Here is a 14,274-nt window from a genome sequence, read left to right as displayed (position 1 = left end):
ATGAACTGAACTGAACAAACTGAATACGAGTCTGACATTGAAAAGGGAGGCATTTTCTTACCCTGGCTTTTTTCCAGCCTTCTGCCTGTTTATGGAACTGCCTCTTCAGTGTCACCCTGGGTGTAGACAGCTTTAGCACAATACCAGCCCAAGTGAGTACATTTGAAATAAATATCCCAATGACTGCCTGGAATCAGCTGTCCAGACTGAGTCCTGCAAATGTCTTTCAAACATGCTTAGGCTGCGATTAGAAAGAAAAGGAGGGTAATGTCTGCATGGTTATATTTCGATGGCTGAAGAACCTTGTAGACGAAACAATGCAGCATTGGACAGCCAATGAGAATCACTCCAATATGCAGGCTCAACCCCACCTTTCGTGGCTCCCCAGTTTCTGTTGAATAAAGTTTATATCTTAGGATAGTATGGAAAACATCTCAAGTAAAGCTGTACGGTCATACTTCTCATAGTTTTTCTTCCAAAAACCCTACTCCTGTGAAATCTAACTTCTTCCTGTTCCCGTACAAACCTGTTCCTTCCCTACTGCAAGTCACGCTGCTCCCTCCTCATGTAATGTAAGATGGTTTTCAAATACCTGAATGTCTAAAACTTCCCATCTTTCTAAGTCTAATGCAATGCCTCATTCTCAAAACATCCCGTTTCCCTCCTATTTTCTGCTCAAGGCTCAGAGTATTTTATTGTTTTCTCTGTAAAGGCATTTACCACTGTCTACATTTTAAAAGTTATTTGTGGAAAAGTCTTAATTCTGACTGTGCTTGTTTTCATCTTTGTACTCTGCCATGTCTGGAAAAGTTCCAGATATGTCTCTAATGCTTCCATCCTCCCTTCTGACTATTCCCTTTGTTTGGTCTCTCTTCTCCAGGCGGAGAGGATGCTCCTGGGTTCCAAATTCCGAAACTTCTGTTCTATCTCGTCTCTTTTCTTTTGGTGCCCTCTTTTATTTTATGGCTTCAAGTTCCTCCCCTCTGAAAACAGCCCTGAATTTGCATGCTCGGCCTCAGCCTCCTTGTTGAGTGTCAGGTGAGCAGCGTGTCTCCCTATTTTATATCAGATGCTTAGCTGGCACTTCTAAAGAACAGTATCCCAAACTTCTCTCCACCATCTCTCTACCATTTACCAGCCTCTTGTTATTCTAGACATCTTTCAGCCTCGAACCCTCCAAATGCAAACTTTAAGTCCTGGATCCTCTTTAAGACTTTTCTTTCATGTCCAAGTCCTGCCGAGTCCTAGAGATCGTATCTCACCGTGTTTCTCAGCTGTGCTCTCCACCTCCACCCAGTCCTAGATCGAGTTTTGTTTTGTTTTTTAAATTAATTTTCATTGGAGTATAGTTGCTTTACAACGTTGTGTTAGTTTCTGCTGTACAGCAAAGTGAGTCAGCTATACGTATACATATATCCCCTCATTTTTGGATTTCCTTCCCATTTAGGTCACCACAGAGCATTGAGTAGAGTTCCCTGTGCTATGCAGTAGGTTCTCATTACTAGGTCGAGTTTTAATTGCACCTCAACAAGACCTCTGCAATGCCCCTTTGCTGACCAGTGTCCCCACTGTCATCTGTCCAACACAATATGATCGATGGATTCTCCTAAAAATGTGTTTGTCTATAACACTTACTTGCTAAAAATTCTAGAAAGCTTTCTTTAGCTCCCTCTGATTTGATTCCAAAATCTCGAGGTCTTTTGTGATCTTGTCCCAGACTGCCTGTGTAATTTTTCTCCCACTGTTCTCCTTCAGAGACCTTGTGTTGCATCCAAACTGATCCAAAACTCTTCCTGAGACCTGGCAGTGCCTCATGCTCTAATTCCTGCAGTTCGCACTCCTCACGAGGCCCTCTCTTCATCCCAGCTGGCCTCAGTCCTATCCATCCTTGATGTCTGAGGACATTCTATCGATCCTCTTCCACATAGTGTACGTCTCTAATGGACGCTTGGGGTTACTATCTTCCTTCTTATATTTGTCTTATCCATCTGGAAGACTGAATTCCTTAAAGACTTCACAATGTGGTGACACAAGAAGTCAGTAATAACTGGGGTAAACAACCGGTTTTTGCCATTTACCTGTTGAATGGATTTGGTTAAATTAATTGATCTCTCTGAATAATCGTTTCTTCTTCTGTAAAATGGAGATGATAACACAAAACTTGCAGGACTGGGGGAAGACTGACTTAACTAATGTTCAAAAGATATTTGGTAGCTTTATGGCACATGCTAGTGGCACCACAAATGTTATTCATGTTTGTCTCACCTGTGAGTTTAACCCCATCCTTGGTATATAGTAGATGTTCAATAAATGCTTACGGCATTCAATTGGGTTTGCTGAATGAAAACATAGGAAGTCAAAGATGAGAGTTACCACCTATCCAAAGAAGTTAGCCTCATTTTAAAGAAAAAAACCCTGTTTCATGGTCACGAATCCTAATATCTACCTGCTTTCTTACAGCCGTGTGTTACTGGCCCTGGTTAAGCCACATAGGGGAGGAGAGTGAGTATGGCCCAGAGCAAACCCATCTGTGCCATGCTGGGAAGCGGCAAACAGGATTTAAATATTCAAATATTTCTGTCCTTGCTGGCAACCAGCACATTGCATTTCTTACCGTCAGTGCATTAACACTCACACTTACTCAGTGAGAAAGCAATCTGAGCCACGTCAGTCTATTTGCTATACAGTGAAAGAAGCCCAGAGCAAAAAAAAACCGAATAGCAATGAGGGTGTTCCCAAACAAAATGGCGCACCATGAAATAATACTGAAAGAAGAATATATGGAGTGCATTCTTTTTTTAAGGTCCTTTTCTTTTTCTTTTTGCAATGTCATTCCCTACAAAAGCAATAGGAAGATAACAGTCTTAACAAGAAATTTACTTCAACAGAAAATCTGTACACATTATCACTTACGGCAATTGTACATGGTAAATTAACTGTAAAAAAAAAAAGTTCTTTCTAAATCCCTCTGCTGCCTTAACTCTTGGGAGTATTATAGGTAGAAGGCCTACCTAGTGCTATTTACAAGTCCCAAATTAAGACTGTGTAACTTTCGTAAAACCTATTAACTTATCAGCTCAGTTTCATATCTTTGACCATTCAGTGCCCTGTATGAGGAAAAAAACCCACCTTGACATATTGACAAATGGGCGAAAAGTGCTTGCGAAGATGCCTTTGCCTGTCAAAAGTCCATTCTGTTGTTGCAATGATCTCTACACGTGTGATGTTTTTTTACCTTCTTTTTTTTCTCTTCCCCAAAACTCCAGAGCCACTGAAAGCTACCATCAGCCCCAGGAAAGTTAAAAGCAGTGTGGGCAGCCAAGTTTCCTTGTCCTGCAGCGTGACAGGAAGTGAGGACCAGGAACTCTCCTGGTACCGAAACGGTGAAGTCGTCAACCCTGGAAAAAATGTGAGGATCACAGGGATCAACCACGAAAACCTTATAATGGATCACATGGTCCGAAGTGACGGGGGCGCGTACCAGTGCTTTGTGCGCAAGGACAGGCTGTCCGCTCAAGACTATGTGCAGGTGGTCCTTGAAGGTCAGTGGGCCTCGTTACAGGGTTCAGCGAAAAAAGAGCCCAAACCCAGAGCACTCGAGAGCAAGAGTGAAGGGTGAAACACTGCTCATAACTCGCAGTTTTAAGGTTTCTGTCTATCTGACCAGCTAATAATTCCACCTTAGTTTCTCAAGCTCAACTGGGCAAAGAAAAGAATAAGTTCTGGTGAAATGAACATTGTCTGTGGTAGAAGTAACATAAGTAACGTGATTTAACTTAAAGTTAAGTAACATAAATGTTGCCCACTCACGTGTTTAAAGTTACTTGTCAAGATATAGACCTTAGAAACTTGAGATTTATGGTTTGGTTGACAATTCATTGTCCTCTAGACCAGGGTTTCTCAGGAGTGCTTGCTTTGGAAGGCAGCTTTCTGCACTGTAGGATGTTGAGCGGCCTCCCCTCACTAGATGCTAACAGCGCCTTCCTCCAGTGTGGCAAACAAAAATGTCTCTAGACATTGCCAAGTGTCCCCCGGAGGGGAAAATAGCTCCCCCAAAATTGATAAGCACAACTTTGGAGGCAACGTTCAGAGCAACATTTCAATGTAGTGCTTGGTGGAGTGAAAAAATGGCTTCTGGTTTGAGGGGTTGTCTATTTGGGTCCATAGAGTCACAGATTTAGGTGAATGGAATTTTTGAAGAATTACCTTGTGTTATCATAATAGGTTTTAGGTATGTTACGTTGTTTTCTTTTCTTAACTGCCTGCTGCCTACTTACATCTTCAAGCTTATCAATCAGCCAGGGAAAGAAGCTATCAAGGTAACAGTCAAGCGAGAGACATATGTTTATCAACAGATAATTGAACTAGCTTTTATCTGTGTATTTGCATGTCTTGTTGGAAATTGTGCCTTCTTATATAATTTAAAATTCATCTGTTATCAACTGATTAAAATAACTGCATGAGTTTCATATAGCCTAAGGGAGGAAAAAAGAAAATCCATTTATATATGAAAATAAGTTTAAATATCTCTTGATGCTAAGAGGATATGAAACAGGCTTAGAATGACATTCTTATTTTGATTCGAGCATTTCCTTGCAGACAGTGAGCATTTTAAAGCAGAGGCGAAATTAGCTGAAGGCACGGTACTCATATTAAAAGCCTGACACTGTGTTCCACATAATAATTAAGTGCAGACAGTAATCAATTTGCACAGAGCCAGTTTGCTAATGATGGTGCCCTGTAGTCCTCACATAGTCACTATTTTTAGGTTCTTTGTAGAAAAGGGAGAGATTACCTGTCTAGGGCTGGTTACCTTGGCAACCATCTCCTGTGACGAAGAAAACCTAAAGAGCATATTGATAATCCATAATGATGTCGAAGGAGGTGAGGTTATCAGAGAGTGACAGCAAGAAAGATTTCAAAGACACTCAGGTCTTACTGGGAAAATAATGTCTGCTTTCATCTCCAAAAAAGCCTGTCGCTTGAATAAAAAGAGGGGGCAGAGGAGCCCATTGAGCCTACTTACGGGTTTATTTGTTGCATGTCAGTTTCCATTTGGGACAAGAAGCTTCACTTTATTTTTTCTCGTCTGAAAGATGCTAATGCTAATGTCGCCAAAGAGAGCAGAAATAGAATTACAAATGCATAGCCAGTAACTGCCTTAAAATGGTGTCTAACTAGCATCCTTGTTACGATGTAACCTCCTGTGACAGCTATGGATTAACATGGATTATAAAAACTCACAATACCGTGAACTAAGAATGGCCATTGACAGAATGTAGAATCTTGGAATATTTCCTATGAGGACAAAGAAACTGGAATGGAAGTTTAAAGAAAATGGAATCTAATAATTATAGGTTCAAGATCAGACCAGAAAATGGAATCATAAAGAAGAATAAGAACAAGTCCTATGTCTGGAAATGATGGAGTAGCAGGTATCAGACTAACCTGCAAGAAGATGAAAATTTTGAACTTTGGGAAAAGCGAAACTGTTTGCAGACACTGGGGAAACACCCAAAAGCAGGCAGAAAGAATTTCACCCTTGCAAGAAGGGGAAAACATTAGGTGATTTCTACACTAATACCACATTTCCCCTGAGGATATTTTCCAGTGCTGGTGGGGAGGGAAGGTGGGGAACCTAGAACACAAAAAGAAATGCAAAAACTACAGTCTTAATGAGATTGAAATGAATTTTTTTAACTTATTCTTTTCAACATTTAAAAAAAAACTATCAATATATTTGTCTATATATATCAAAAATAGTCTTTAAAAGTTAAGGCAAAATAAAGATATTTTCAATAAACAAAAGCTTGAAGAATGTTATGCCAGAAGACCTACCTGCACACTAAGAAATGGTAAATGAAGTCATTCAGGGTGAAGAAAATGACCTAAAATGGAAACTTAGATCTATAGCATGAGAGTACGAGAAATGACAAATATGTTAGTAAACATTTAGCAAAATTGTTTTCTCTCTTTTAATTTCTTTAAACAGCAATTGACAAATTAAACAACTACACAATTACAATATCGTGTTATAGAGTTTATAACATAAATAGATAGAATAACACAATGGATAGAATATAAATTAAATTCTTTGAAATCATTTGTTTCAGAGTTCCTCCATTTCACATGAAGAATGATAATTTTAACTTTTAGTAGATGTGATTAAAATTATATGTACATATACATATGTATAAATTTGCATGTACACATTAATGTTAATATGTGTATAAATATATATGAAAATGGAAAGGCAAATATGGAATGAGAGAAAATATTTAACATAGACATTTATATATAATGTATACTATATATATACATATGTCTGACAAACATTATATGTAATTTATATGAGCTATCTGACATATACACATGTAAAAGTAAACTTGTACTGACTTGTATATGTGTATGTATATACCTTGTATCCAGTATATATGTATATATTATATATATACTTGTATTCAGTAGACATAAAGAACTTCTACAAATCAATAACAAAGGCAAATAGCCTAACACAAAAATGGAAAAAAGATTTGAGCAGACATTTTAAGAAAGGAAATACACAAATGGCCAATAAGGACAGGAAAACAACATCACTTCCATGGTATTTTTCAAAAACGCAAAACTTGTATTAATCACCAGGAAATATCAAACTGAATTTGAGTAAGTGGCTACAAAGTAACTTCAAACATGTCAAAGTCAAGAAACGCAACAGAGACTGAGGAATGTTGCATATTAAAAGAGACTGAAGACAGATTCTAGGTCCATCCACCGCACTACAAATAACTCCATTTCGTTTCTTTTTATGGCTGAGTAAGATTCCATTGTATATATGTGCCACATCTTCTTTCTCCATTCATCTGTCGATGGGCATTCAGTTGCTTCCATGTCCTGGCTATTGTAAATAGTGCTGCAATGAACATTGTGGTACATGTCTTTTTGAATTATGGTTTTCTCAGGGTAAGGGCAGGAATAAAGGCATAGACATAGAGAATGGACTTGAGGACATGGCGGGGAGGGGGAAGCTGGGGTGAAGTGAGAGTGGCATCGACATATATACACTACCGAATGTAAAATAGTTCGCTAATGGTAAGCAGCAGCATAGCACAGGGAGATCAACTCAGTGCTTTGCGAACACCTAGAGGGGTGGGATAGGGAGGGTGGGAGGGAGGCTCAAGAGGGAGGGGATATGGGGACATATGTATGCATATGGCTGATCCACTTTGTTGTACAACAGAAACTGACACAGTATTGTGAAGCAATTATACTCCAATAAAGATCTATTTAAAAAAAAAAGAGAGAGACTAAGGGGCCACCACAAATAAATGTAAGGTGTGAAACTGATAGAACTTGGGAAAATAGCTGTAAGGCACATTATTGGTCAATCGGCAAACTTTGCATTAGATAACAGTACGGTTCCAAAGTTACATTTCCTAATTTTGCTGACTGTCCCGCGGTTATGACAGGTTACATGAGTGTGTAAAGAGGGCACACTCAAACATGGGTTTGAAGCCAAGAACAGGCCAAAGTAATGCACGGTGATAGAAATCAGAACGTGATCAGCTTTGGTGGGTGAAGATTGATTGAAAGAACCCCTAGCAACTTTGTGGGGTGATGGAAATGGTTTTTATCTTGATCGTTTTGTGGTTACGCAGGTATATATATTTAACAAAATTCATTCTGTTTGTACGCTTAAGATCTATACATTTAACTGTAAGTAAATTTTATCTAAAAAATAAAAGTGTAACTGAAGAAAACTTTCCTAAATAGATTTTAAAAAAAGATTTGAGATTTCAGTGCTTAGTGTAAAAATCAGTGAAAAGAAATTCACAGCTAAACACATCCTGACAAATACGTTGAATTGTAAGGTCAAATAAAATAACCTGAACATTCCCAAGCACCAGTGACTGGTTATGTACAAAGAGTAAGGATCAGCATCACATGTAACTTCTCTGTAAATTAAATGTAGAGCATGTTGAAGTCATGTCTGCAGTGTTCTACGGGCAAAAGCGCAGGTTCTTTATTTTAATATTATGAAGTTACGTTTGTCATCTTTGATAGTAAAAGAAAGATGTTTGCAATCCAAGGACCTTGAAATATGCTACTTATGAATGCATCTGGGGGAAAAAAAAAATACTTGAAGGCCTTCTCCAGCCTCAAAACATTGAGTTGGAATGAAGAAGTTAAGATTCAGGAATTTGCAAATGAAAAGATGGTAGAAGGCTCTAGGGAAGCAACCCAGCTCAGGCCACAGAAACAGGCTTCAGGGTTTTGTGGTGATGAATAACTCTTTCTTCAGGGATATTTGAAAATGTTAACACTTACCCTTCTGTGATGGAATTGCAAGATAGCTTCAGTTTTATTTCCAGTTTTTCTTTTGTTTATATATACTTTCAAATTTTTCAACAATGAATGCATATAATTATTATAACTAAAATTAAAAACTAAAAAAAAATCTGTTAATCATTATCTTTCACTATGGTTAAACCCTTGAAATTAGCATGAAAAAAAAATTTTTTTAACATCTCCTCCAGCAAGGTTTATTACCAGACTCAGAAATCCTGTTGCATGTGATCACAATTATGTCAAAATGACCTATCTACGCCTAGAAAAAAAAGCGTCACAATGTTGATTTATAGTGCCTGCGGCTGGTAGACCCACTGGTAACTTTTCCTTCTTTTGACTTCCATACATTTTTCTCTCTTTTCTTTAAAGGAAGCCCATATATATATATGTATAAAGAAACATGTATTTGTGATTACTACCATATAACATGAGGGAGATAGTCAATATATGTGATAGAAAAATAATGGAATTTGACAATTTGATCTTTGTCAAAAATAGTGGAAATTGCTATGGAAACTTTCCTAAGATTAAGCTCCTTGTTTGCCTGGGACAGTCTTGAGTTGTGCCTGTTCTCCTGGTATCTGTTTTATTCTCAAAAGTATCCCAGGTTAGATGATAAATTAATGGCCACCCTACTTAAGATACTTATGGAATCTAAAATATGACATAAATGAACTTATCTGTGAAACAGAAACAGACTCAGACTTAGAGAACAGACTTGTGGTTGCCAAGGGCGAGGGGGGTGGGGGGAGGATGTATTGGGAGTTTGGGGTTCGCAGCTGCCAACTATTATATAGAGAATGGATAAACAGTACGGTCCTACTATAGAGCACAGGGAACTATATTCAGTATCTTGTGATAAACCATAATGGAAAAGAATATGAAAATGAACCTATATATGTGTATAACTGAATCACTTTGCCTACAGCAGAGATTAACACATTATATATCAACTATACTTCAATAAAATAAATTTTAAAAAAAGAAAGAAAGAAAAGATACTTATGGAGATATTTAATAATACTGAAAGTGTCAAATTTATTTAGCTTCTACTATTATCAAGGCCTTCATGAAAATTCACATGCAGTTATTTGTCATTCAAACTATCAAACATGATTTCTTACGAGAAAATTATAAAGATGAGATAATCAATCTCTTAGTTCCTTTTTCCTCTAAACAATTCCCCAGTTGAGGGACTTTCTTGGTGGTCCAGTGGTAAAGAATCCGCCTTCCAATGCAGGGGGACATGGGTTCGATCCCTGGTTGGGAACTAAGATCCCACATGCCGCGGGGCAACTAAGCCCGTGTGCCACAACTACTGAGCCTGCGCGCCACAACTAGAGAGAAGCCCGCACACCGCAGTGAAAGATCCCGTGTGCCGCAACTAAGACCCGAAGCAGCCAAAAAATAAATAAATTAAAAAAATAATAATAAAAAACGATTCCCCAGTTGAGCAATCCCTAATTAACTTGGGGGAAGTAGAAAGCTAAAGCGACCATTGGGAGTGTGTGGATTTCCTCTATGTTTATAACTTTGGGTGGGGATATACCAGTTTTGAATTATAAACTTCTTGGGAGATGACATTTTTTACCATGAACATCTGAGTTGCCTTATCATTCTTCTTGTTACGACTTCATCAAGAGATATATAAGAAAATTATTAAAGCTTGCTAATGCTGTGTTTACTTACTTGGAAAATGAAATTTTGTCCTGATTGGAACTTAGCTTTATCAATAAAACCAGACTTTTGAGTCATGTCTGAGAAGCACTACATCCACATCCTAATCATTAAATAGAAGTACTCGGAAGTTGTTTAATTATCTGTATGTGCCACTTCCTTCCGTGATTTGTCTTCCTGCAGATGGAACTCCCAAAATTATTTCTGCCTTTAGTGAAAAAGTGGTGAGTCCAGCAGAGCCTGTCTCCCTCATGTGCAACGTGAAGGGAACACCGTTGCCCACGATCACGTGGACCCTGGACGATGACCCCATCCTCAAGGGCGGCAGTCACCGCATCAGCCAGATGATCACGTCCGAGGGCAACGTGGTCAGCTACCTGAACATCTCCAGCTCTCAAGTCCGCGACGGGGGAGTCTACCGCTGCACTGCCAACAACTCGGCAGGAGTCGTCCTGTACCAGGCTCGAATAAACGTAAGAGGTGCTTGTCAAATCAGCTCCTCAAAAAACACACATAACTCATTGTAGTGGAGAAGAAGGTTTCTGCATGCACCGAGAGCCGAGTCTTGGAATGCCAAAAACGGATTAACTGTCGCTTCCCATGTCCTACCCTCTGCTTCCTACTCAGGAATGGCAGTGACTGGGTTACTGTTGGAGATGGCGTTTTGGTTTCTTTAGTCAGCGTGTTCTCTTGTTTTACTCTTAGACTTGTCCACTGGAGCTTTCCTTTCCTGGTTTATGCTGTGCACGCTCTTTCCTTCCTCCTCTTCCGTTCTGCTGTGTCCATGGTAACCCTTCACGTACCTGGTATTTAACTGACATTCACAGTGCAACATGGCATAACCTCCATCTTCATAACCTAGTGTACAGAGAGGGTTAAACAACTGAATGGCTACCAGAGTTTTCACCAAAAGAGCATGACTGTTCAGTGCAGCTAGTTACCTTTTATTGATTAAATTGCCTTTTGTCCTATAATTCAAAACGTCTTAACAGAAGTAGTTGATAATTAAAGTATTTAACACTCACTCAATTCATTCGAAAGTAACAAAATTAAAAGGAAAAAAAAAAACCTTCTTGGTAGAAAATGCCAAATGCAGAAAAAAATGTGCTTAACTGAAACAGATGTCCTTACATGAAACTAATCTACATTTTTAACTCAAGGAAAAGTGTACCCATTTCCACACAGAAGATGTACCCTTAAATTATTTTCAAGAGTTTCTCTGTGTCTCTCCAGGGCCTGCAAGCATTCGACCGATGAAAAATATCACAGCAATAGCAGGACGGGACACATACATTCACTGTCGTGTGATTGGCTATCCATATTACTCCATCAAATGGTACAAGAACTCTAATCTGCTTCCTTTTAACCACCGCCAAGTGGCATTTGAGAACAATGGCACGCTAAAACTCTCGGATGTGCAAAAGGAAGTTGACGAGGGGGAGTACACCTGCAATGTGCTGGTTCAACCCCAGCTCTCCACCAGCCAGAGCGTCCACGTGACGGTCAAAGGTAAGGCTGTCCCTCGGTCCCCACAGCTCACCATTACTAAGCTCAGCTGTTTCACCAGACCAACCGTTAGGAGTGGGGTAATCTCAAAATCTGCATATTCAGAATAGGACAGTTACAAAGACTGAAGAATGATAAAGTGCATTAGATGTTCTAATCTCTTTACCACTGCATCTTCACCAGACTGATGGTTGATATAGTCTTCCTTTCACATGAATTTTTGGCTTGGTTTTCCAGGGGATTTGTGTTTTTATAAAATCATAGAAAAAAGAAACATATCATTGACTTGGTTATCTAGTTGTCTGACAGATTGTTTTAAAACACATAGCTTTGTTTTCCTAAAGCCTCCTGAAAGTGAGTTCTTTTAGAAGCCAACTAGAAGAGATTTTCTGTAATGGATGAGGACTTCAAACAAAACAGATGAGCGGGTCAAAGCAACAACATAGGAATGCTATGTTTAAAGGACCCCACAGAAAATTTTCCTGCCTTTTCAGTTATTCTTTACATCATGACATCATGACGTGGACTGTCATGGACTCTATAACCACCAGGATGAATTTTGGAGATCATGCAACTCAACCCCAGTCTCCTTGTCGGTAAAGACCTATAAAGTGGCAGGACTCCCCAAGGGACATATAGCTTTGTACTGTGGCAGACCCTTAGGGGAACCCATTTCTTCCATTTCCCAATCCAGTTTCCTCAAGTGAACATAAAATGAAAATTTTCAGTTATGTAAATAATTGCAGGAAACAGGTCATGGAAATAGCTCTAATGCACCATGAAGTAATACCAAAAATATGTGGAAACGGCCTCCTGCTCTGCTAAACTGCCTGCCTGAGCTACACGGTTATCTCCCTAGGTACCAATAATTGTCTTTTAATGTCCTGGTTACAAAGCTGCATAGGTTTTCCGTGGTCTTCCCCAACCATCTTTTCTCACAAATCCTGTTTACCTGTTTAGGGACACCTATAAACACACACACACACACACACACACACACGCACAATGTATTGGATTATGTAGTATATGTTAGGTAACATGTATTATGTATTACATATTACATACACCTGCACATAACTTTGAATTTTTTTAATAACCACATATCTTAAGAATTTTCTCAAATCATTAGAAATTCTTAGTAAGCCAGATTGGTCATAGCTGCGTAAAACTTCATTTTGTGATTGTATTTATTTCTTTAACTATGATGGATGGAATATCTACTCTATGCCCGGTAGGTCAATACCTCAGAAAATAAGTTCTACTTGATGACGAAGAATTTTCCCTAAAAGAAACCAACCCCAGGGATAAAAAGAAGGCAAGCAAAGACCATTGGTAGGGAGGGTGGGAGTGGGCACCAGATGGAGGCTGTCACGTGTGGCAATCAGATCAGAGAGGTAGAAAGCAGAATGCCCTCCAGATGCAAGATGATATTAAAACCAAAGAGATCTATAAAACTTACAACAGCCAAATGATCAGAGAGAGAGACGTGCCTGGCAGTCTCTAATGATAGCCTTCCAGATGACAGATTAGATGTCTCCATGGACCCTACCATATGAGAATATCACACACTAACAAAAATTTGATTAGAAAGACTTTAAACAATGGGTTTACCAAGAAGCTGGGAATACAAAACTTGCTAAAGAAATCTATATTCCACTGCTGTGCATTCATTGTAAGTTAATTTTTTGTGCACATGCCTGGGCAGAGGAGAGAGTATATACTTTTTGTTAATCGTTGCTTCAAAACATGCTTTCTTCTGTTTTAAGGAGCACTGTCTAAACTAAATATAAATACAGTTGTTGGCTATTAATACTACAGTATATCCCACCTTACTTTTATTGAATTTTATCTTTTTGGGTAGACAAATGAAACTGCAGATACTGCAGGCTGAGTGGATAGGGTTAAGCCTGCTTAAACCTGTGTAGGGCTTCCCAGGTGAAAAATAATAAATTCTGGACTCCTATATGTCAACCTAGGGCATACTTTTTGGAGGGAGTCATATTCACGTGCATTGCACTCTAGCAAAGATATTTAGAGTAATTGGATTTAAGATACCACTTGCATTTCTTGCTTAAAATGACATCTAACTGTCAACATATAGTAACAGTTATACACCATTAACGATTTTAGCCTTTCCTCAGATGTCAGTAGAAAGTCGTAACCATATTAACTTCTGAGCATTTAAATTTGAATTTTAAAATGTTTTGAAATGAAATATGTAAGTTAAATCACACTCCAGTGGTCAGGTTTGTAGCCCATCAAAGCTTTTACAAAATTAATAACCTTTACTATTTTCAGTTATGATAAGGATTATGATAAGGGAGAGAGAAGACATCAACTGAATTACAGGAAAAGACTGAAATTTTTGACTCTCCCTGTGGAGCAGGATTGGAAGACAGTCTTCCTTATTTTATTTATATATATACAGCTCCATTACCTTTGCGGTTAGACTACACAGTGAATACTGTATTCAGATCATTTTAGAAGAGCAAATATGATACCTCAAATGTTGGCTTCATTTGGAAGTGGGCCCACTTGTTTCCATTAATAATGCTGCAAACTGTAAAACCAAGCCATTTTTATCTTGTTTCCAGGAGGTTTTTCTTTAACACTAGAGTGGGGTGTGTGTGTGTGTGTGTGTATGTGTGTGTGTGTGTGTAGATGACATTTGGAAACAATACTGTTTTTCAGTCTGTCTTTTTTGCTTCCTTTTTCCCCCTTCACTTATTTTGTATCATATGACTT

At 38.6% G+C, this 14,274-nt stretch overlaps 1 protein-coding gene and 1 long non-coding RNA gene across 3 annotated transcripts in view; one reads left to right on the top strand and one right to left on the bottom strand.

The window, feature by feature from the left end:
* The window catches only part of DSCAM (DS cell adhesion molecule), a gene marked incomplete at its 5' end in the record, with an annotated part of 741,397 nt that overhangs the window by 433,920 nt on the left and 293,203 nt on the right, over positions 1 to 14,274 (top strand). For both annotated transcript variants that reach the window (XM_082458757.1, XM_082458758.1), the window contains 3 exons: positions 3,267 to 3,542; positions 10,207 to 10,503; positions 11,257 to 11,532. In XM_082458757.1, the coding sequence (XP_082314883.1) occupies positions 3,267 to 3,542; positions 10,207 to 10,503; positions 11,257 to 11,532 (849 nt within the window). The remainder of the gene's footprint in view (positions 1 to 3,266; positions 3,543 to 10,206; positions 10,504 to 11,256; positions 11,533 to 14,274) is intronic.
* The window catches only part of LOC309659300, a 119,741-nt gene that overhangs the window by 17,418 nt on the left and 88,049 nt on the right, over positions 1 to 14,274 (bottom strand). The window lies entirely within an intron of this gene.

The sequence above is a fragment of the Balaenoptera physalus genome (assembly GCF_965194825.1).
Source record: "Balaenoptera physalus genome assembly, chromosome: 4".
Lineage (NCBI taxonomy): Eukaryota > Metazoa > Chordata > Mammalia > Artiodactyla > Balaenopteridae > Balaenoptera > Balaenoptera physalus.
The sequence above is the reverse complement of the archived record's forward strand: the minus strand, read 5'-3'. Positions and strand labels throughout refer to the sequence as shown.